General features: G+C 49.4%; 5 protein-coding genes across 5 annotated transcripts; 2 read left to right on the top strand and 3 right to left on the bottom strand.

Annotated features, from left to right (window-relative positions):
- Positions 1-3,761: 3,761 nt before the first annotated feature.
- Positions 3,762-5,892, top strand: JR316_0010741 (Cytochrome P450 monooxygenase 98; the record flags this gene model as incomplete). Its single annotated transcript, XM_047896406.1, has 10 exons — positions 3,762-3,960; positions 4,010-4,183; positions 4,246-4,396; positions 4,452-4,716; positions 4,771-4,920; positions 5,014-5,203; positions 5,264-5,345; positions 5,401-5,532; positions 5,598-5,741; positions 5,802-5,892. 10 exons carry the CDS (start codon positions 3,762-3,764, stop codon positions 5,890-5,892), a joined length of 1,578 nt encoding a protein of 525 aa, XP_047744451.1.
- Positions 5,893-6,485: 593 nt separating this feature from the next.
- On the bottom strand, positions 6,486-9,493 carry JR316_0010740 (uncharacterized protein; the record flags this gene model as incomplete). The annotated part of the gene is made up of 7 exons (XM_047896405.1): positions 6,486-6,611; positions 6,727-6,975; positions 7,077-7,509; positions 7,650-7,795; positions 7,945-8,546; positions 8,662-8,731; positions 8,891-9,493. 7 exons carry the CDS (start codon positions 9,491-9,493, stop codon positions 6,486-6,488), a joined length of 2,229 nt encoding a protein of 742 aa, XP_047744450.1.
- Positions 9,494-10,749: 1,256 nt separating this feature from the next.
- Positions 10,750-11,286, bottom strand: JR316_0010739 (uncharacterized protein; the record flags this gene model as incomplete). The annotated part of the gene is made up of 5 exons (XM_047896404.1): positions 10,750-10,803; positions 10,874-10,897; positions 10,964-11,016; positions 11,081-11,103; positions 11,183-11,286. 5 exons carry the CDS (start codon positions 11,284-11,286, stop codon positions 10,750-10,752), a joined length of 258 nt encoding a protein of 85 aa, XP_047744449.1.
- Positions 11,287-11,473: 187 nt separating this feature from the next.
- On the top strand, positions 11,474-12,044 carry JR316_0010738 (ATP synthase subunit H, mitochondrial; the record flags this gene model as incomplete). Its single annotated transcript, XM_047896403.1, has 4 exons — positions 11,474-11,506; positions 11,576-11,630; positions 11,692-11,747; positions 11,805-12,044. The coding sequence occupies 4 exons, from the start codon at positions 11,474-11,476 to the stop codon at positions 12,042-12,044; spliced, it is 384 nt and encodes a 127-aa protein (XP_047744448.1).
- Positions 12,045-12,190: 146 nt separating this feature from the next.
- On the bottom strand, positions 12,191-16,813 carry JR316_0010737 (DNA-directed RNA polymerase, mitochondrial; the record flags this gene model as incomplete). Its single annotated transcript, XM_047896402.1, has 10 exons — positions 12,191-12,754; positions 12,815-12,952; positions 13,009-13,100; positions 13,174-13,606; positions 13,666-14,004; positions 14,071-14,343; positions 14,423-14,778; positions 14,846-15,048; positions 15,115-16,143; positions 16,221-16,813. The coding sequence occupies 10 exons, from the start codon at positions 16,811-16,813 to the stop codon at positions 12,191-12,193; spliced, it is 4,020 nt and encodes a 1,339-aa protein (XP_047744447.1).
- Positions 16,814-22,489: the final 5,676 nt, after the last annotated feature.

Here is a 22,489-nt window from a genome sequence, read left to right as displayed (position 1 = left end):
TTGTTGCGCTGCAAAGGGCCTCTTTGACATCGACCAAACAAGGCAATGCTACATAACCAACACTGTTGACGAAATTAGTAGGTGTATAATCGTCCTTACCCTCTTTTTTGTGTTCATTCCCTTCTCTTAAGCTCTTGGCACACTAGACTCTCTTCCTGGTTCGAATCCAGTACAGGCAGATTGCTACGAGCAATTTTCTGCCAGTTATACCCCAGCTTTGCTTTCCCCAGCGTTCATTTACAGTACCGCTGGACAGACTCTCAGTTCCACAGCAACCATCTCAGTAGCGGCTCAAACTGTCACGATTCCACAGAAAGCTCAAGGAACGTGTATCTCCAATGAAGCGTCCTATCTCAGCTTTAGATTGAGTACCTACATTTTTGCCACCATTTGGGCGATTTGCGTATTGCATTTGACGACGTATATCTGAGTACAGCTTTTCTTTTCGAGGGCCTAGTCAAAGGCATCCATACCATCATTTATGCAGAAAATATTATGCCAGTATGCTGGAAGATTATGGGCATGTTCGTGAAACTACGACTTTGAAACACCGCAAAAGCGGTGGTAGCGATAGGTCGACTTAGAATGCATCTCACATTGCCTGACTTTACTAAACCTTTACCCGAAGACGATCGTTCTTTATTCGGAAGAGTTTTGGCAGGTACATTCTCCTTCGAAGATTGATATGAGCATAGGTAATGTTTAGTGCGGGGCTATTATAGGTGTTCGTAGAATAGCGTAAGTGGTTTGATGACATTTAATTATAGCTGTTGCCTTTTCAGGGGCTCTAAAGACCGTTGACGACAACCATAGAAGCCTAAGGCACTAGTTCTGACTGATTACTATCCTCGCCAATCTGCAAGATTAACTTTTTCATTAACCGATTGCTAAACACCGAGCATTCGATTGGACAGTCGGAGACCTCATGTGGGAATTTTGTCCAAGAGAAATGTTCTTTCCAATTTGGAAGATAAGCGCCCGCTCGATCAACTTATCCATTGTGTTTCCCTTTGTCGAGTTTCAGAGTAAGAACATCGAAATCCTTCATGATTGGAATCGTCATTGTATTTTCGAGGTAAGTGACTGCAAATACGACTGAGCGCCACGTGCGTCATTCCTGTGTAAACCGAAAAGCACTTTACCTGGGTCTATCATTAGTCCCTTCGCTTAGACTGTGACGGTATCTGCCATTGCCTGTTATTATACAAAAATGGTAGTGTTCTTTCCTTGCCGCTAATCTCAATTTGAATAGTTTTGTACTATGCCAGTCAGTTCTCACAGACAACCTCTGCTACCGTATCAGCCTTTCGATAGATAGTATGTGTATAAGTTTGGTGAAGTACCTCTTACACCGTTAATCATTAATTTACTTGTCTTATAAGTTTACTAAACCAAAGTGTAAGGGAATCGACTCTTGAAGTGCTATAATTTTATCCGAACATTTATACTTTCTAGCACTTTGATAATAACGTTTTACGCAATGCACTCATGAGTGAAAATTATCTGACAATAGGCGGGAGCATGACTTCATAATGATGATTAATTTGCAAAAGCCCATCAATCTAACCCAGACGTAATATAGTATAATGAGTAGAAAAAACTACGCTGGTTGAAGTATCCGAGTATTTACTAACATTCAGGTAACAAAAGACCTTAATTTGTTGGATCTGGAGTACAGGTTATTGCGCGTATAGACGTGGGCCAGTCGTTAGAATTTACTATTAATTCAAACTGGGCTCTGGACTCATATTTTCAGTTGTACTCGTTGAACTTTTTTTGGCACCAGGCTTGCCTAGCTTCGCCCACCGGCACCGAAATAACTCGTACTCGATGTATTTGATGAATGTCCAATGCAAAGCACATGGAGGACATATACAGTGCCGCAGCATGCATAGTGATATTTTATTTTTCAAATAGAAACGAAATGGCCGAGATGTAAACTCGGGTAATATTAGCGGGGAGAGGATATGGCATGAACGGATACCTCTCCATGATAGCAAATTTATACTGCCCAAGATAGTCCGCTCAATTTTTGGTGGCGGCAGGCCTCAGCCACTTCCAGAAGCTGTAACGTTTCATTGGTAACGGTACGCAGACAATGTAATATAACCTCCGAGTCCGTTCTTTATGGCAGTTTGTCTGTAATCACTTCACTCACCCTGGGTTCACGGAGGCTTGAAGTGTCAAACGTTTACTTCCGTTTTCGTTTTAACTTTGAGGCGAAATCAACTCCGCACTGTGGGGAAGCACGACAATTTGATGGGATAACGCAGCCGACTTTTCCGGTACTTTTTGTGTAGTATCTTATCCTTTCTAGGTAATTTGTCTTCAATTGAAAACCCAACAACATTGACCCTCCCTGAGATTGTTTGGTGGAGGACGACTCACCTTTCCTTTATAGCGATAGAGATATTCCAGTGGACTCCAGTATATGAAGGAGGTGAAGGAAAACCTTAACCTCTCTATGCTCGCTTTTAGTCCTAAACATGTGAAATTGGCTGACAAACTGCTCAAGGCTGCTTATTGATCTATTTGATTTAAAATAAGTGAAGTCCCTGTATTTTCTATTTGAGGGTTAGAGCAACCTCAACCAACAAATGAATAATGATTACAGAACTTGACGAAATCAAAAGCACTCTATATCCTCAGTGAGATATTCATCGTTGAATGCCGAAGCTTGAGACTGAAGCTTGCTTGTGCTCAAGTACTATGTAACTTAAGCCACAAAATCCGATTGCAAAATTTTGTATACAAATGATAGTCTTTAACAGGTAGCTTGTATGTTTTTCAAAGAGCAAGGGTGAGCCCCGAGAATTGTATATATTCGGCATACAACAGTCAAGGCTACCGCCATCGAAGCCAGCGGCTGGGAGAAGTCGGTATTATAGCGTAGTTTTGGGACCAAAAGTGACCCTGGGTAAGTCGGTTACCGGTGAAGATCTTTCCTTGCCGAGGCGAAGTCGGTTCAAAAATTTTTTGACTTTTGGGTAAAAAGGCAGCACCGAGTATATTTGACGACGATCCCATTTCGGCTCGATTCTGATCGATCGTCTTACCAAATATGGTGAGATTTGTAAAAAAAATCGCATTGCTTACAGGAGGGCATTTTCCTGAAGTTTGACTTCGATGTTATCCCTGGTGTCCCAACACACCTGGTGCAAGTGGAGGCAGTCAGTGTTTTACCAATTCAAATTGCGAGCATTTCATCAGCTATATCCTCGTCGGATTATTGTTCAAACGTTCAGTTTTGTTCCATTCCATACTCAAACGTAGCATGCTGCACACGCACTGTTTCCGTATCACTGGGTGAAAACGAATTACGGATTTGAAGGTGCGGACCGAGGTATCAGAGAGTCGAGTACTATGTATATTTACGGAGATTGTCTAGGTGTGCGGACGCCATGAACGTAACGAATAGGTACCTTGGCACTCTCCTTTTGTCCACAGTAATTTGCAGAGGTATAATCTTTAATCTTAGAATTTCCCATACGCGCTTACTTCAGACCTCCATCACGCCGATCCACTTCATCAGATCCCTAGGTCACTCCGTTTCGGTTCTGTCCCATTAGAATTCAGTTCACTTGTTGAGATTATCTTGCCCATGTACCTATGACTCTGACCGACTTGAGCGGTGGAACACAGGACCAAGGTAGAGCACTCCACGGGCATAACGCATGCAAAACCTAAGGCGGGGCCGCCCATATATTCCAAGTACTTAAACTGGGAGGGGCTCTATCAAAAATTACCCATTCACCTCCAGCATGGTTCAGTTTGACACACTCGCGATCCTGATTGCCTTGGGCAGCCTGGGTTTGATCTACTACAGGAAGTCCAAGAAGGGGCCTTATTCACATTTGCCTCTTCCTCCTGGCCCTCCAAGGAAGCCGATTGTTGGCAATCTGTTCAACATGCCTTCGAGGCCTGAATGGCAGGATTATCATAAGATATCTCAGGAGCACAGTGCGTTTTTTATTTCGTCATCTCTTAGATATACTTACATCTTTCCAAGATACCGACATTATTTATCTTAACGTTGTCGGTACAAACATTGTCGTTTTGGACACTCACGATGCTGCCATGGAGCTGTTGGAAAGAAGGTCATCAAAATACTCCAGTCGTGCTCACCTTCCTATGGTTAACGAATTGATGGGATGGGACTTTGCTGTCGGATTCAAGGAATACGGTTCGTGATCGCTGGATTATATACATCATGGGCGCTAAACAGGTTTTTCTAATTTTCACTAGGTCAACAATGGCGCGACTGCCGTCGTCTGATGCATCACAGCTTCCACCCTGGTGCTGTCGTTCTGTTCAGGCCTCACATGCTCCGTGCCACTCGTAACCTGTTGAAACGCTTCCTCGACTATCCCGAGAACATTATGGGAAACATTCGTCAGTGAGTGCCTAGTCTCTGTCTGCACCGGATTTTATCTCACCCGTCTCGTGAATAGCATGTCCGGAGAAGGCATTCTGTCAATTACCTACGGTTTGGATGTGTTAGCCGACAACGATCCTTACATCAAGGTTGCTGAACAGTCACTTGCGGGCTTTGCCGAAGCTGCTGTTCCCGGCGCTTTCCTCGTCGACTCTTTCTCCCTGTTGAAATATGTTCCCGAATGGTTCCCTGGTGCTGGATTCCAGACAAAAGCCCGTATTTGGAGAGATGCCGCCTTCGAGATGCGTGATTACACCTTCAAGGGAGCTAAGAAGAACGTGGTATGTAACCAAAGCCCATATCACATTAGATTATTTGAATAACTTTTTCCTCAGCTTGCTGGAACTTCGCCTCACTGCTTCGTCTCTGCTAACTTGAACGACATGGACCCCAGCAAGCCTGATCCCGTCAAAGAACAGCTCGTCAAGGACACCGCCGGAAGCATGTACTCTGGTAAGGATGAACCCTCTGCAATGCGAGCGAGTGTCGATTAACTGATGATTTCCTATAGCTGGAACTGATACTGTAGGAACAATTCAATTTTCGAAGAAGATTTTCGAGGACTAACTGTCAAACAGACTCTTTCTGCCGTCGGATCTTGCATCTTGGCCTTCCTCGAATACCCGGAGACTCTTAAGAAAGCTCAGGCTGAACTCGACCGTGTCATCAAGCCTGGACATCTCCCCGACTTCAACGACTACGACTCTCTGCCCTACATCACCGCTTTGACCATGGAGACTCTTCGATGGAGAGATGTTGGACCTATTGGTGCGTCTTTGTCACAATTACATTTCATGTATATTAATATGCTGATCATTGGTCTGATAGGCTTGCCCCACGTTCTTATTGAAGAGGATGAGTACAAGGGTTACCGCATTCCGGCTGGAACTATCGTCATCGCTAACTCATGGTGAGCAATCGTCATTGGTTGTGTAGTTAAATGCTCAAGCTCACTTTGCCTCAAGGGCTATGCTTCACAACGAAGAGACCTACAAGGACCCCTTCACCTTCAACCCTGACCGCTTCTTGACCAAGGATGGCAAACTCGACAAGACTGCTCGCGATCCCGGACACGCCTGCTGGGGCTTCGGACGCCGGTAATTCCCTTACCATTTTCTTCCTCCTTGATCATTTCCACTAAACCAAATACAATGACTTTCAGTGTCTGCCCAGGTCGCTACCTCGCCTTCTCCGGTGTCTGGATCACACTCGCTTCGCTCGCTGCCGTCTTCGATATCACCAAGGCTGTTGACGAGAAGGGCAACATCATTGAGCCCTCGCACGAATACGTCAACTCCGCCATCATGTACGTTCTCCTACATCTTGAAAAAACTGTTGCTTCGTACTGACGGCACAATCCAAACAGTGTCCCCAAACCCTTCCAGGCCTCAGTCAGGCCACGCTCTCGTGGCCACGAACAAGTCATCCGTGACGCTGTCGCTGCTCCCGCCGCTTAATTGAAGCGCAAAGACCTGATATAATTATTATCTGGGCCCCTCTCTTTCTTCGCTGCGGTAGGCAGCTTGTATAATTTTCTTATAGAGCGGTATAGTATGTGACAAAGTAAATCACTCCCGCATGTCTTTAGCACTTTCATTCATTACAATGTTCACGATAATGCATCTTATTTTTTGGCCATTATTTTTGTGCACTTGCAAGCGTTTTAAATTCGACAACTCTGTATTCATCTTTTCTGTGCTCTAAGTGCTTGGTAAAGGACTTTAGAGTTGAATTAAGGTCTGCCTTATTTGTCCACAAATTTAACCGTAACTCCTCGCGATTTGAATAGTAGCGAGTTAATTATTGAGATTTTATGCGAGATTCAGCCTGAAAATCTCACGATACGCGCAAAACCACTTTCATCCGAAACTTTGAATTCAAAAACTTACCTAAAGGAGCAGTAAAATTACCTTATTCAAACATCTGTGGGGTAAAAAAAGTCTTGAGCGGTGCTAACGACCACTTGATCGGATACAGGAAAACGGACGGCTTACACTGACAGACATCTCAAGAAAATAAATATATCCAGTTACTCTGCTGAATTTTATATTCAACGGCCTCGTTCATGTGTATCCAAAGGTGGCACCAAAACCTCGACTCGTTTAGCGACAATACGTCCACCTTCGCCATCACCAGCACCCTCAAAGTTGTCTGATTCTGCAGGAACCCATTGCGCCTAGATGCAAGAGAAAAAATATCATCAGCTTTTCATTTTTTTCTATGACACATAACGATCTTTTTGGAAAGGGGATTGCAAGGAAGAGGAATGACAAGGGTAAGAAGCGCCGCACCTCCCAAACCACACCGTTAATCGCCAACTTCCTCAAAGACGGCCTGTATCGCTGAAGAATGCTTGTAGCTAGTGCATCAACCTCGGACTCGCTACCACCACCCGCGAAAAGACGGTTCGGGCGCGTCTGCGACGATTTCGATTTCGATTTCGAAGAGGACCGAGGCCGCTGTGACCGGGGCGCGTTGCATATTTCAAACACGGCAAATCTCATCTTTGTTAGGTCGTATGGATGTTCCGCAAAAAGCATCTGTACATTTAAAATATAACGTGCACCGTTATTGAATACCATTCCACATTCACCATTCAATTAATAAACCCCACGAAAAAAAAAGAGATGAGTGAACTCACAAACGCCCGCTCGGACACTCTCACCCTCAGCTCTTCAAGCCTAGCCGCACACCCTCGCAGAAGCACCGCCATCTTCTTCTTCCGGATACACATCCCCGCTCCGCCTCCGCCGCCTCCTCTCCTGGATAAACTCGGATCGTTAAGGAGATCCAGCACCCTCAGCGTGCGCGCATGCACACTGACGACGTGGTCCACCAGTCCATCATGGGATACCGACGGCCCTCTCGTTTTCGCTGAATGCGTACCATCGCCGTCGCCGTCGCCGTCGCCCTTGATCCTGAGCTCACGCAGCCCGCACCCCGAGCCGCCGACGATCCACCGGATCCACTTATCGAGCTTGTCCACGTCCACGCGCGTTTCCGTGCTGGTGGTGGCAACATGCGATACCGTGAACTCGCGCAAGGCAGGGAGCGTGGGTAGAAAGCGCGGTGGTCTGAGTTGCTATTTCCAGATGTCCAGAATGAAAAATTGAAAAGATGCAAGGTAAGAAAAAAAAACATAAGTCTTTGTCTTTGCTAGGTTGTGTAAATGTAGGAGGGAATACGTGCCCAGTGATATGTCAGCTCTAGCCACTCGAGCGCTTTGAGCGACGAGATGAACTCGAAGACGTCTTGGTCTTTGAGCGAGTATGATAGGCCCAGTGTGAGCGCCTTGAGCGAGCGAGCGGTGTGTGGCGTCATCGCTTTGAGCACGCCTGGTGTCACTGAACCACAATTATCCTGTAATAAAATATACAATAGAAAAAAATCAACAACCGATGTACAATCACTGGCAGAGAAAAAAAAGCAAGAAGTCGAGGTCGAGCATAACAAAAAAAAAGGGAATAAAGAGAGAAGAAGAACAAAGAATGAAGGAAAAGAGAACCTACTGTCAAATGCAACTCGGTCAACTTGCCAAGCGGCGGAGCCAGCCTTTCCAGCCATACCGGAAGCGCCTGTAAAATCCGTCGACCAGGATTGCGCAGTTCAAGCACCTTCAACCATGTCGTATCGACCGCCCTCACACTTCTCCCTTGCGCGTCGTGTTCTGTGCCAACCAGTATATCCACTACATCCACATCGGCGTCTGTATCTTCTTCCTCAGCATCAGCTCCTCCCTCTTGCTGCCCCCCTTCATCATCATCATCATCTTCCTCCTCCTCCTCCTCCTCTTCCACGATCCCACCTAACCCAAACGGCCCTCCTCCTCCAGGCTCCGCCCCACCAGCACCCACGCCAGCAAACGACGCCTCGACCCGCAACACCTCCAACCCCACCCTACACCCCCTCAGCGCACGCACACCCGCGTCTATCAGCTCCGGCGCGAAGCGCCGCGGGGTCAGATGCACGCGGCGGAGGTTCGGGAAGGCGCGTATGCATGCTTTGAGCTCTAGTGCGAGTGCGAGTGCGGGTGCGGGTGCGGGTGTGCTACTGGTGTGTTGGTTGTGTGCTGCTGTGGTGGTGGTGGTGGTGGTGGTGGTGGTGGTGGTGCCTAGGGAATATTTATATTTATATTTAGAATTAGAATTAGAATTAGAATTAAGAGTGTGTAGAATTATCGTTAACGATGAAGAGGGAAAGAGGAGAAGATGCGGAGGGCGACGCACCGCTGAGGACGAGCGAGATGACGTAGGGCGCGTACTGCGGCAGCTGTGCGGACTTCACATTCGATCTTCTCTGTGTTTTGCGTGCGTAATCAATTATCCATGACCACAACCACGAGAACGACCACGAATAAAAATGAATAAAACGCGTGTATTGGTGAATTAGTTACAGTTTTTGTAGTGACGGTCGCAGCCAGGCAAGGCAAGACAGAGAAAATAAGTAAACACTCACAGGGAACACAACATCTCTTTCACCATCACCATCACCATCAGGATCACCTCCATAATCCACATCCGAATCCGGATCGGGGAAGTGCAGCACAACGCGCTCGTAAAGCAATCTCGCAGCGGCCAAATGGAACGCGCGACTTACGCGTGCTACGCGCGCGAGCGTTGTGTAGTCGTATTCGTATTCTTCGTGGTTGTAATCGTATTCGTATTCGTGTTCTTCGTGTTTGTATCGGTGTTCGTGTTCGCGTTCGCGTTCGCTTCTACCGCCCTCCCCATCCCCATCCCCATCCCCTCGATCTCGACCGCTCACATCCCTCCAATACCTTGACTCCGCCCCAGCCCCCTCACAAACGAGAACAGGCCCAACGACATACTGCGCAATCCGGCCAAGCACGTCGGACGGTAGCTGGGGTACCACTACCATCTGCGATCCGGACGCATATGCACTGGAATCGACGGGGACGGGAACGCGAACGGGGACGGGAACGCGAACGGGGACGGGAACGCGAACGGGGACGGGGACGGGGGCACCGAGAGCGTCAAGACTTAGCCCTGGACCACTGGACCTAGTAGGATTCGCATCGTCCTTCTCTGAATCCGCCATCGTTGGGTCGTTAGTCCTTGGATGTTCAAGGGGAAGAAGATCCGATTGTTCAAAGATTACAGTCAAAATAACAGGCAAGGTAGCCTCAGAGGTAAAGGTAGAAGTCAAGCTTCAAGCTTCAAGTTTCAAGCCTTCGAATCCAAGTCCAAGAGTCCTAGCCCAGTTCAATCGCTGTTAAAATAAAATAAAAAAAGCCTGAGAGTCCACTGGCAGAGAGATGCACACAAGTCGTGTATCTCGATCCACAGTTAGACTCTACACCGTGAGCGTGCTGTTAAATCCAGATCAAACACTGCGCGTTTCTACCGTTTTTACGTAGTAGACTCGGAGTACAATCGAAATTTAGATGTCGATCCGACGATGCGAGGAAGGACGCAGATGGAGATCGAGATGGAGATCGACGAGAGGATTCAGAGATGGCTGGTTCTCTGATAGATCGAAATCGAATTAGGTCATACAGCTGCAGCGAAAAACGAAAAACGCAAAAAAGGTAAGTTCGCAGCACAAAGCCAGCGTTGATGTTGACGTTGATGATAATTGTGGAAGCGAAAAGTGAAATCCACCACACGTCCTTCAAAGTTCGAACTCGACTCATCCTCGTGACCGAGTATCTCAGTATCTATGTACTATCTTATCCAAAAGAGCCACGATTTCTCTCGTATCCATACACCCGACACATACCCTACATAAATACATCTACATCCAAAGATACATCGACGCACTCGAAGAAATACGGAAAGGGGGCTAGATTAGGGGCAACTGAATTTACCATCGAGGCCCTCGTTCCAAACATAGCACATGTCTCGATCCATGCGCGGTCGAGGCCATGCAGAGTTCGCATACAGTCAGACAAACAGACGGAGTACGCGCGTCTCAAGTGAAGGTGTCTAAGGATACAACTGACACATGTCCTCACTCGTAAGGCTAACTGAAGAAAGGTCGTGAGGTAGAGAGTGGATCGCCCAATAAAGGTCGTGAGGTAGAGAGTGGATCGCCCAATAGGTACGCAGCAGTTGACAATGGCCAGGGAGGTAGATGTACTGAAAGCTTACGGGAAACCAGTGAAGCAACGCAAAAGCAAAGGTCTATGTTCAGATTCATTCACATTTCTTCGTTGTAAAGCAAAACACGGTGTGACAATGACAATTGACAATAAGAAAGCTACGAAAAGCTACATCCCTCATCAGCTTGTTCCATCCTTAGCAAAGTAAAAACGAACTACGACTGACCTGATCCCAGCGCACTCATCCGTTGATTCAAGCTTTGGGAGTCTTGTTGGTGATAGCGTCGGCGTCCTTTTGCAGCGAGTCCTGGAAGGAGCGTAAACAGCCTCATTAGAAATGGCACGGTGGACAAAAGAGATGGACACGGGACACGGACGATCTCCTGCTGCTTAGCCTGAATCTACAAAAAACCAGACCATCACATCAACAAACTGAGAGAACCATATGAGTAGCGAAGAAGACTAACCTGCGCTCTCAGCTTGGCGAGCTGCTCCATCTCATGTGCATGGACGAATTGGTCTGCAAAGGAGGGGGGTGGGTGAGACACGGTGGGTCATACGCCCGCAGTGCAACTACAACGGACCTTCATGAGCCTTCTCCTTCTTGCTGCAAAAGCGCAAAAGAGGGAAGTAAAGAAGGGGGGCATCAGAAAAATCAGAGACATCGGGTGAACACGCGTGCGTACTTGAAGCCCTTGGACTGGGCAACGGAGCCTTCAGTGCGGCCGGTAGTATAGAGTCTAGCGGAGACAGACACGGCGCGGGGAACACGACGAACAGCAGAGAGCATGATGATATTGAGTGTTTATGGTGGTAGTTTGACAACAAGATTAGAAAACCCTTCCTGAAGCTTTTGCCCGGATGCAATTCTGCAGGGGGGGTGGTGACGCGGTGACGGCGTGGCCGAGTGGCCATTGGGTGACGAGCGTGACGGTGACGGAGCACGTCACGTTACCCTAGTTTTCTTTGCTACCACCATGTCGACTATCCTCAGGCAGGCAGCGTCCGTCGTGCGTTAATTTCCCATTCATTCCTCTGTCCCCCACTCCCTTACTAACCCAACCCACACGCGCATACAGGCAAGACAGACAGCGTCCAGACGCGCGTTCTCCGTTTCCGCAGGCGTCCGCAAGGGTGAGCAAGGGCCCTTTACCGTCCAGCTCACCCGCTCGTTCTAACCCGAATACACCCGCAGACCTCGTCCAGGACCTGTACATCCGCGAGATCAAGGCATACAAGCCCGCACCCACTGTGTGTCTCCCTCTCCCACTTTCACCGCATATATTCACCTATTTCTTGGGATAACAGGCTAAAGACGCCCACGTTGGTGCTGTCAAGAAATTCACCGCACCCGCGGCCCCCGTTGCCCCCGCCCTCCCCGCCGACCTCGCCGCTGAGCTCAACACATACGCTACCACTGAGCCCACGCTCGCTGACGCCACCGCGTCCACCAAGGCCTCTGAGCCCACGGAGGCATCCACAGGAGGCGCCGATGCGTTCCTCGCATTCCTCGAGGAGGACCTCCCCAAGCCCGTGCACCACCATTAGACATATCATGTAGCAGATAGAAGCTGGCTTTCAATGTGATTGCATTCCGACGAGAGCTAGATTATAAAAAAATACAATTACTGGAGCTAATCTACTACTAATAATCTACATTTTGATGAGAAGGGGATAGGTAAGTATATGTCATATCATGAGAAGAAATACGGTGAAGCCTTGATAGCCTCCACCTCAAAGTCGCCCTTTTCAGGCAGCGGCGGGATGAGATCGATGAGGCGAATATAGACGCCGCCCTGCCCGCGAGTATTCATCAACATCTGCTCCAATTCATCGTCCAACTCCATCTCTTCTTCATTCTCCATCTCCCGCAACGCAACATCCACCTCGTCGTCCTCCAAATCCTCCACAACGCCCTCGCCATCCTCCGCCCCCGCCTTCTTCGGCCGTCCCCTAGGTTTTCCTTTACCCTTCTTAACCTTCTTCCCCTCCTGCGCCGCCGCCACCAACGCCGCATCCTCATCCTCGCCCTCAGCAGCAACCGCCTTCCTCATCTCCATCAGCTTCGCCCACTTGCTGCTATCCTCCGTCACCTCCACAAGAGATCCCAACGGCTTCAGCAGCCCCGCGTCCTCCTCGCTCGTATACACCACCGTCCCCGCATGGTGCAGCTTCTCCAAAAGCAGCGACGGCCGCGACTTGTGCCGCGAAACCAGCTCATGCACCGGGATATAGTGCATCGCATAGCGCGTGAGGAACTGCGCAAAAAAAAAAAAGATGAGATTATGCACGGGAGAAGGAAGCAAGTAAGGCGTTACCTCGTGTTGCAGCTTGTTCAGAATATCAGACTGGTGAAGACTGATAAATGTCTCTCGAATCGCTTCGGACATGGTATCGATATCACACGCGTGCGTCCAGTACGAGTCGTGGATCGACGCGAACGTCAGCCCGCGTTCCTATAGCATACATTTCAGTAAAAAATCAGACCTGCAAACAGAGACAGAGAACATACATTGCATTTGATAGCAGTCAGCAACATGTGTGTCGCATCCAGACTGTGAATAAAGTTGGGAGGGAAAGCCGTAGCTTGCTTCTGCGAATTGACTATACGAAAAAAAAAAGTTAACAACTTTCAAAAAAAAAAAAAACAACAAAAAAAAAGAGAGAGACCACCCACCTTCCTCGCTCCTATGCGGATCCGAAATATACACACTCTGAATGCTCGTCTTAATCTGCTTCCTCGAAATCTTCCTATACGGCTGAACAATCGGCAGCCCCAACATCGTCGTCCAAATCACACTCGTCATCTGCTCGCGCTTCACCTCCTTCCTCCCAAGCGTCGCATACCTCTTCCCATCCACCTCATCCACCACCACACCCAACCGACTCGCCGGCACAGATTTCGAGATCAGCCGCGCGCACAGGTTCAGCCAGTCCTGGATCCCCTTCGCGCCTTTGAATGTGTCTCCGATGGTGGAGAGAAGCTGCTTGGCGATGTAGGATGCGGCTTGCCAGCAGATTTCTTTGGGCAGGTCTGTACGGTCCCGGAGCTGTTTCTCAATTTGCTCGCGCGCGCCGATGAACGTTACACCGTACACAGTCGTCATGACCTAAAGACGAGCTCAACAAAGATAATCACAGGAGATTGTTTTAAAAAAATAATACTAACCGTCTGCTTGACGACCTTTCGCGTAATCTTATCCTTCAATATCCTCGCAATATCAACCCCATTATCCGCATCTTTATCAATAGCAGCCTGCACTCTCAAACTAATAAACGTATACACATCCGACGGCTTATCCGCCGCAGCGAGATTGACCTGCTCCGCGCCCTGTGTGTCTCCGCCCAGCGCCGCGTAGTGCTGCAGCCCATTACACGTCCCGTCCTGGTGCACCGGTAGCGCACACATGTACGTCGTCGGGTCCTCCAGCTCGTGTGCCTTGGTGAGCTCTATGCACGCCGCGAGGAATTGCCAGGGGTCGTCTGCCTTTTGCCACCATCTCGAACCCTAATCATCATCAACAACAACAAAAAAAATGAGAAAAAATGCAAGTTGACAAAAAAGAATACGTACATCGAGCGGGTTCTTCGCCGCCTCCCGCATTTGCTCAAAGTGCTCCTCAGCCCACTCAACACGCTCGTCGAACCGGGCTTTATCGTACCCGAACAGATTCGCCGCGTGGATCTTGAGCCAGCGAAGCCCACGTACGCCCAGCGGCTTCGCATGGGCGAACATCATCAACGCCCGCGAGAGATCGTCGCCCATATGGTTCAGATGCGGCGGGATCGGGTACGCGCGCCCGCGGAAGTCCAAGTTGTGCGGTAGATAGAACACATCCTGCAAGAACTACATACCACAAAAGAAAAAAACAATCAGTAAAACGAGTCAGATACCGAGATAAAATAAAATAAAAATAAAAGCTTACAGCTTTTGCAATCTCCAGCCTATAATTAACACTACACCTATCCGAGTGATTGTTCGCCTGCTCCTGCGCCCACGCGCGGTGTCGCACAATATGATGACTGCGCGCCTGCAGATCCTTCGCGAGCTCCGGCGCAAGCACCGGCTCAGGCTCCTCATACGACGCAGGCGGGATCTTGCCCATCCGTTCTCCCGTGTTCCACACCTTGATCACCGAATCGAAGATGTCCTTGTTCACCCGCCACGGTGTGCTGCCTAGGATATCAAGCCCGGCGTAGACGAGCTCGAGGTTTCCTTGTTCCGTGGCGGCTTTGATGTACGATTCTTGTTCCATCGATTCTTTGAACCGCATGGCGTAGCCTGGAAGTAGAAAAAGGCACGATGTTAGATTAGGTTATGATATGTATCAGCTGTAGTGGATGCTTACTTTTGTTGATGAGGTAGGCGCCGTTGTTGTAGTCTATCCATGGTCTGGGTTTCACAAGCATGGGAAGATGGCGCGGATGGATGGTTCGATGCAAATTGTCCTGGGCCAATCGTTCCACAACCCTGTTGTGCAACTTGATAACACCCAACTTTTGTCCACGAACATATTCGTAAGATTGGTAAAACGCAGGATGCGATTCAACCCTTCAAAGAGAAAAAAGTATCAGTAAAAAAAAATGAAAACGGTATGGAAATAGTACGGAGACGTACAATTTGTCACCGGTATGAGGGTCGATTTTCTCCATTGGGACTTCTGCAACAGCGATCAAACGATCGACGAGAACAGAACCGACTTTAGCTCGCAGCGCCTGACTCCATGCGGCCGACCAGCCCTCATTATCCGTCGCCGTCTGCGCAGCAGCAATCCGGCGCTGAAACAAGGCCTGGTACCCCTTCGGCGTAAACACATTGTTGAACCTCTGCTGTGTCTGCGGGGGAATAGGAATATTGGTCTTTTTGCAGATCTGCGACTTGTGCTCGCCCTCGACGGCTTTACCAACGGAGATGATCGCGCGCGCGGTTTTCATGCCGTTGATAACGCCTCCGCTGCCATGCAGCCTGATCACCTCAAGGATCGTAAGCAGCGAGAGCGTATCGGGCTTGAGAATGAGCAAATACGGCTCGACATCGCGATCGGGGCCTTTGAACAGATGCTCGCCTTTATTCAGCTTCGCATGGTCCTTCTCCAGCCGATCGCGCAGGCGCAGATGCCACTCCCACATCCAGCGCTTGAGCACGTTATCGTTGATCGAGAGCGAGCTCGTCAGGCCCATCTCATCGAACGCCTGCTGCTGGCGCTCGAGTTGCTCCTTCGCGAGGTCGTACGCGGACGACTCGAGCTGGCGCTGCCGCGCGTATGCGTCGCTCTTGAGCAGGTCGCGCGTGTCTTGTAGGTTGCTGAGCTGCGTGCGCAGCCCGGAGATGTTGGACGGCACCTCGCCCGTCGAGTCCATCACGGGCCGCACGTCAGGCACGGAGGCGGCGTACTCCGAGTTGGTCTCTTTGACGGCGTCCGGGGCGTGTCCAAGGTCATGCAGCACATTGGTATAGCCCAGTGAGAGGGCGTCGAAGGCGAGTCGTTTTGCGATTGCTGTGAGTGCGACCGGGTCGGTTATGGCGGAGTTGCAGACGACGTCGAGGACGGGGATGTTGCGCTTATGCATTTTGATCAAAAGTCCATCTGGCCCTGTGGCGTAAGCACTAGAAATTCCTAGGTTTTTAGCAGGGACAGAGTGGAATCTGCGCAACGAAAAAAAAATGAGAATGAGCACATGACGACGAAAAAAAAAGATAAAAAAAAAAGTTCGACAACTTACTTGTACCATAGCAGGAGCATAAAGCTGTACGTTTGAGCGTTGGGCTTGACCTCCTCTGCTTCGGATTCCAAGACTTCGTACAGTTTCCACGCCTCGTCGATCCAATACTGGCGCTTTTCCTGTGTGATCTCTTTTTCCGCCATACCCGTATACGCCGTCAAAAAGGCGTTATACATGTGGGCCTGGACGACGGTAGACCCGACCTTGGTGCGCAAGCGCTGGAAGACGGAGTGTGCACGGGGCACATCATGGAGGTTGTGCAGACACGCGTCGATGATGCCGGCCATGTCGAGGGACGACGAGTCGACGAACCAGCGCTCGGCCTCCTTGGAGAGGGACGTGCCTGGCTCTGGGGTGGGCAGGAGGGTCAGCGACGTTTCTCTGTGGAGGAAAGCGCTGAGCTCGTCATGCTGGGAGTTGTTTTGGGGAATAAAAGGGGGGTAGGAGTCTGGGGTGGGTATCGTGGCAGACGCTGTGGCGGGCGCATTGTGCCTTTTGGTGGGGGTAGAGTAGAGGCGTGCGGGGCGGGGGAGAGACTGACGAGCAGACAGCAAAGTCGCCTCAAGTCGTCTCCGCGCAGTTCTAGGTATCATTAGTCGTAGTTAGTTAGTCGTAGTTTACACCCAACAATTCTTTCCTTCAAATTTCTTTCTCTTGAGCACGTGATCACACATCCCGCCGCGCCGTATCGCCGCAAGCGCGCGCTCGGGGTTATCACTGAACCTGTTGACTTTGCATTTAACTCTTATTGCTAAACAAATTCTACAAAACATTCTGTCTTTCACAGGTACAAGCCATTCGTATAGCCATACACCCTGATCAACGGCTTCAAGTAAAACTTATCCGACCGTTCATCATACACATACCGAACGCCATGCAAGGAGACATTGCGGAGCGAAAAATCGGACTTATAGACCACCTTAGGACTTCCACTAATTCTAGGTCGATTGATGTCGTGAACATGCCCTCTGTGTTCCAAGCTTATCGTATATGCTGGTGTCTGTTTGCTCTGTGAACACGTAGACGCGACATCAGTCAGGATTTCGCGTAGGTGCGCGGTTGCAAAGGAACTAACCTTTATGTAGTCAATGACGATACCGGACAAGGCTTTCGCCAAAACTGCTGTTGAACTACTGACGGTGAGGTGGTGATTCTGGATTACATCGTACCTCTCGTAGCCAGGCCACTGTACCAACCCACAGTCAGCGAGAAATTCCACCGGACTTGATTATATTCAACTCACAGATATGCGAACATCAAGTTTCATGTCGCGAATGGTAGAACCGACATCTTTTCTCTCCATCTGTTGGAATCATAGTCGGCGAGCGACTTCGTCGCTAAGTCATTATCTTTCTATTGTAGTTATCTTATCACGTCTTTTCTAGATTATTCTACTATAGGTTCCGTAGTTACTGTAGGTACAACCGTGTAGCTACGTCGTGAACGTTGATACCTTTTACCACCACTGCGCATTTTACTTACAACAGGTTATGGGCCCCGAGAGGTCATAACTAAAGCTCGCTTTGTTTTTAAACTCGTTCTATTCTTATCGATCTATATCTAAACTTGCACTCGCACTCGACGTCAAATGGCCGACTCGACAACCGCGGAAGTCAACATCGGCGGATATCGCATCGACACACTGAAGGCCCACAATTGGATGCCGTGGAAGCGGCGCATGCTAGCAGTACTGGTGGACCTCGGACTGGAGAAATACGTGGACGGCACGTCGCTTCGACCAGGATCAGCGAAACCGAACGCACCCACGGCGGAAGAAATCGCAGCTCAGACAGCGTGGGATAAGGGAGATGCGAAAGCGCGATGCAGGATCGAACTCGCGTTAAGCGATGCGGAGATGGTACACGTCCTGGGAGCGCGCACGGCACGCGAGATGTGGACGCAGTTGTGCACAGTGAAGGAATCCAAGGGACGACTCGGTGTTTTGGCGACACGACGAGCACTTTTCCGGGCAACCGCAGAGGAGGGATGCGACATGGCAGAGCACATCGCAAAGCTACGTCAATTCCAGGAGGAGCTGCACATCATGGGCAGCATTGTTTCGGACGAAGATTTCGTCATGATTTTGCTCACCTCGTTGCCGGAATCTTGGGAGAATTATGCGTCATCCTTTTTGGGCTCGAGCGGGAATCGTCCTACGCTCACTTCGCAAGAGCTCGTTGGTGTTCTCCTTGAAGAAGCTCGTCGTCGGAAGGAGCGTGGAGGTGATGGTGCCGGAGGGACTACGCTTCAAGTTCGTGGAGGTCAAGGGTCGTCGGATGGAAAGGGTAATGGTTCGAGGGATGGCAGCGGCGGGAAGGAGTGCTATAATTGCCACAAGATGGGGCACATTTCGAAGGATTGCTGGGCAAAGGGCGGAGGTCGTGAAGGAAAGGGTCCGAGGGGGCGGAAGACGAAGAATAGAGGGCGGACGAATCAGGCTCGGGAGGACGTCAACACTACGCTCAACAATGAGGTTGCGTACCACACGTACTCAACGTCAAACTTCTCTTGTTACGACTGGCTTTACGATTCTGCAACCACCAGTCACGTTTGTCCCGTCCGTGAAGCCTTCATCGAGTATACGCCACTTGTTAATTCCTCCGTTCGTGGTGTCGGAAAGAGTCCAGCTATCATTGCAGGCCGCGGAACAGTCATCCTCAACTTCGATGTCGACGGGCAGACGATTACTCATCGTTTGAAAGACGTTTTACACATCCCTGAAGCCGAAAATGCTTTGATGTCGCTCGGAAGGTTTGAGAGGGATGGGAGGAGCTCGTCGTTTAAGAATGGGAAGGTTCTTTTGATGGATGCGAAGGATAAGGTTATTGGAAAAGGGTCGAAACGCGGTCAGATGTATATTCTTCACGCTCGCGCTCAGCTTAATTCAGGGGAACAGGTCAACTACGTCTCGCCAAAACTCACCTGGGATCAATGGCATCGTCGTTTTGGCCATATCTCAGTGTCGTCGTTGCAGAAACTCGTCCGGAACGATCTCGTCGTTGGTCTTTCCGTGGACGAAACGTCTATTCCATCCCCATCGTGCGAGGCGTGCATCCAAGCGAAGCAGACGCATAAACCTTTCCCTGGAGAAGCAGAAAATCGATCCACGGTTCCTGGAGAGCGAACCATGAGCGACGTATGGGGTCCTATCGGAACACGCTCGGTAAATGGATTTTATTACTACATTACGTTTATGGACGACGCGAAGCGATACAATGGCGTGGTTTTCTTGAAGGACAAGAAGGAGGCGGCAAAGGCGATTGAGAATCATGGGGAGCGAGTGAAGAGGAGGTTTGGGCAGTATCCGAGGTACATTCGCATGGACAATGGCAAGGAACTCGTGAACGAGCGGATTAAGAAGTGGGCGGCGGAGAGAGGCATTGAAATCGAGACGACGGCGCCATATTCCCCATCTCAGAACGGCGTCGCAGAGCGCTACAATCGTACGCTGTTGGAGCTAGCACGTGCGATGATTATTGCAAAGAATTTACCTCTCTTTCTCTGGGACGAAGCGGTCAATTACGCGAATTATTTACGCAACCGCGCGCCTACTCGAGCACTCGACGACAAGACACCATATGAAGGCTGGCACAACAAGAAACCGGATGTTTCTCACCTTCGGGAGTTCGGATGCGATGTATGGGTGTTAGACGAGACGAAGGGGCTTTCGAAGCTCAAGCCACGGTCGAAGAAGATGGTATTCGTTGGTTTTAACGAAGGCTCGAAGTCTGTGCGTTATTACGATCCCAAATCGCGCACAGTGAAGTCATCGCGAAACGTATCGTTTAACGAAAACGAAACGCCGCAGAACGTCGAAATTCCTGGATTATCGTCTGAGGGGGAGCGTAACGAATCGACAGACGTTAAATCCAGCGAAAACGAGCCAGAAACCGTCAAGAACGAACCTATTTCGTCTACAGCACCGATTCCACAGCCCAGCATACGTCGATCAGCTCGTGAACACAATTTCATCGATTACAAGAAGGCAAACAACCCGAATGCTCGTTTACCGACTACACGATCCCAAACGACTCCAAACGCACCACAAATCGCTACAAAATCGACCGAGACCTCGAGCGCAAAGTCTACAGCAACGGAGCAAGCAAACGTCGTCAAAGAACAGCTGTGGGGCGCGATTTTAGACGATTCGGAACGTGTATTTGCCATGCGTGAATCGGACGTACCTCGGACACTTGAAGAAGCTTTGGAAAGCTGTGAGGCAGCTGCGTGGAAGGCAGCTATGGACGAAGAAATCGAGACGCTTTTACGGATGGGTACTTGGGAGATGATGAAGATTCCGGATGGAAGGAAACTGGTTGGATGCCGTTGGGTCTACGCGAAGAAACGGGACGAAAACGGGAACGTCATCAAGTACAAGGCCCGACTAGTCGTTCAGGGATGCTCTCAGAGACCTGGTACAGACTACAGCGAGGACGGAACATTCGCACCAGTCATGCGATTCGACACACTACGCTCGCTACTCGCATATTCGGCCGTACACAATCTCAAGATGCGTCAATTCGATATAAAGGGTGCATATTTGCACGGTTACATCTCGGAGGAGATTTATATGGTCCAACCACCCGGTTATGATGATGGCACTGGTCAGGCATGCCGTCTCATTCGTTCGCTTTACGGTCTCAAGCAGGCAGGAAACGTATGGAACCATGAACTCAATAACGCTCTCACTTCATTCGGTTTTACGAAACTCAAGAGCGATTACTGCTGCTACATCCGTCGAGCTGAAAACGGCGATTTTACGATTTTGGTTACCTGGGTGGACGACATAATCAGTTTCTCAACGAACGACTCGCTCAACGACCAGCTGGAGCGAGAATTAGGCTCGAAATTCGACGTTAAATCGATGGGTCAGCCCTCGATGATGCTAGGGTTCAAGCTCGAGCAAAAGGACCATTACATTTCGCTCTCGCAAGCACACTACATCGACAAACTCCTTGAGAAGTTTGGTTTACAAGACGCGAACCCCGTTTCGACGCCTATGGACCCGAACGTGCGATTGGATAAGGATGAAGGTGTTCGGGAGGATGGAGACGGTCAGGGGGAGGTTAATTTGCGTTTAGGATTCAGTTATGCAACGGTCATTGGCTCACTCATGTATCTGGCACTCGGAACTCGTCCAGACATCGCGTTTGCGGTATACAAACTCGCGCAATTCACCAGCAAGCCGAAATCGACTCATTGGACCGCTGTCAAACGTATATTTCGCTATCTGAAGGGCACGCGCAATCACAAACTCACTTACGGCGGCGACTCGCAAGTTTTGGACGTAAATCTCAATGTTTATTGCGACACCGATTGGGCTGAAAACTACGATCGGAAATCGACTAGCGGATACGTGGTTACGATAGCAGGCGGCGCTGTGGCATGGAGCTCGAAGAAACAGAATACGGTCGCACTTTCAACCGCTGAAGCCGAATACGTTTCCACAACACATGCGGCGAAGCAAGTCTTATGGCACCGCTCACTCTTCACGGAGCTCGGTTTCCACATTCCGTCGACGTCAACCATCTTTACCGACAATACGGCAGCCATTTCAATTGCGCATCATCCAGAATTCCATGCCCGTACGAAGCACATTGACATTGCATTTCATTTCCTACGCGACTTGGTGGAGAAGAAGACGCTCGACACTGTTTACATCAACACTTCAAACAATTTGGCGGATATATTTACGAAGGCCTTACCTCGAGTTGCACACGACGGTTTCATTTTGCAGTTGGGAGTTTTGGCCGACTAAGGGGGAGTGTTGGAATCATAGTCGGCGAGCGACTTCGTCGCTAAGTCATTATCTTTCTATTGTAGTTATCTTATCACGTCTTTTCTAGATTATTCTACTATAGGTTCCGTAGTTACTGTAGGTACAACCGTGTAGCTACGTCGTGAACGTTGATACCTTTTACCACCACTGCGCATTTTACTTACAACACCATCCATTCTTCTAGGTCTTCTACAGATATATCCTGAAGTTCATTCAAGGTCAAAAATTTTCCTTTCTCCGGACCCTCAAACAGGATGGTCTCGATAGTGCGTATGTGTATGCTCTCTTGGTTGTTCGAACTCAAGCTCTCGGAACTCGACGGCGCTGTTGGTGGTGTTACACAACTGTAGAATCTAGAGGTCTTTGTCCACATTGTCATTGTCGCTAAAAGAGATTACAGTGTCGTGAATGTATGGGATAAGCGGGCGCGTATACGTGTAAAGTGCGATGAAAAAATATCCAGTCTTTAAAGCAGGCCGTGCAATCTCTT

This window comes from Psilocybe cubensis, chromosome 10 (genome assembly GCF_017499595.1).
Source record: "Psilocybe cubensis strain MGC-MH-2018 chromosome 10, whole genome shotgun sequence".
Classification (NCBI taxonomy): domain Eukaryota; kingdom Fungi; phylum Basidiomycota; class Agaricomycetes; order Agaricales; family Agrocybaceae; genus Psilocybe; species Psilocybe cubensis.
This window is presented reverse-complemented; position numbering and strand designations above follow the sequence as displayed.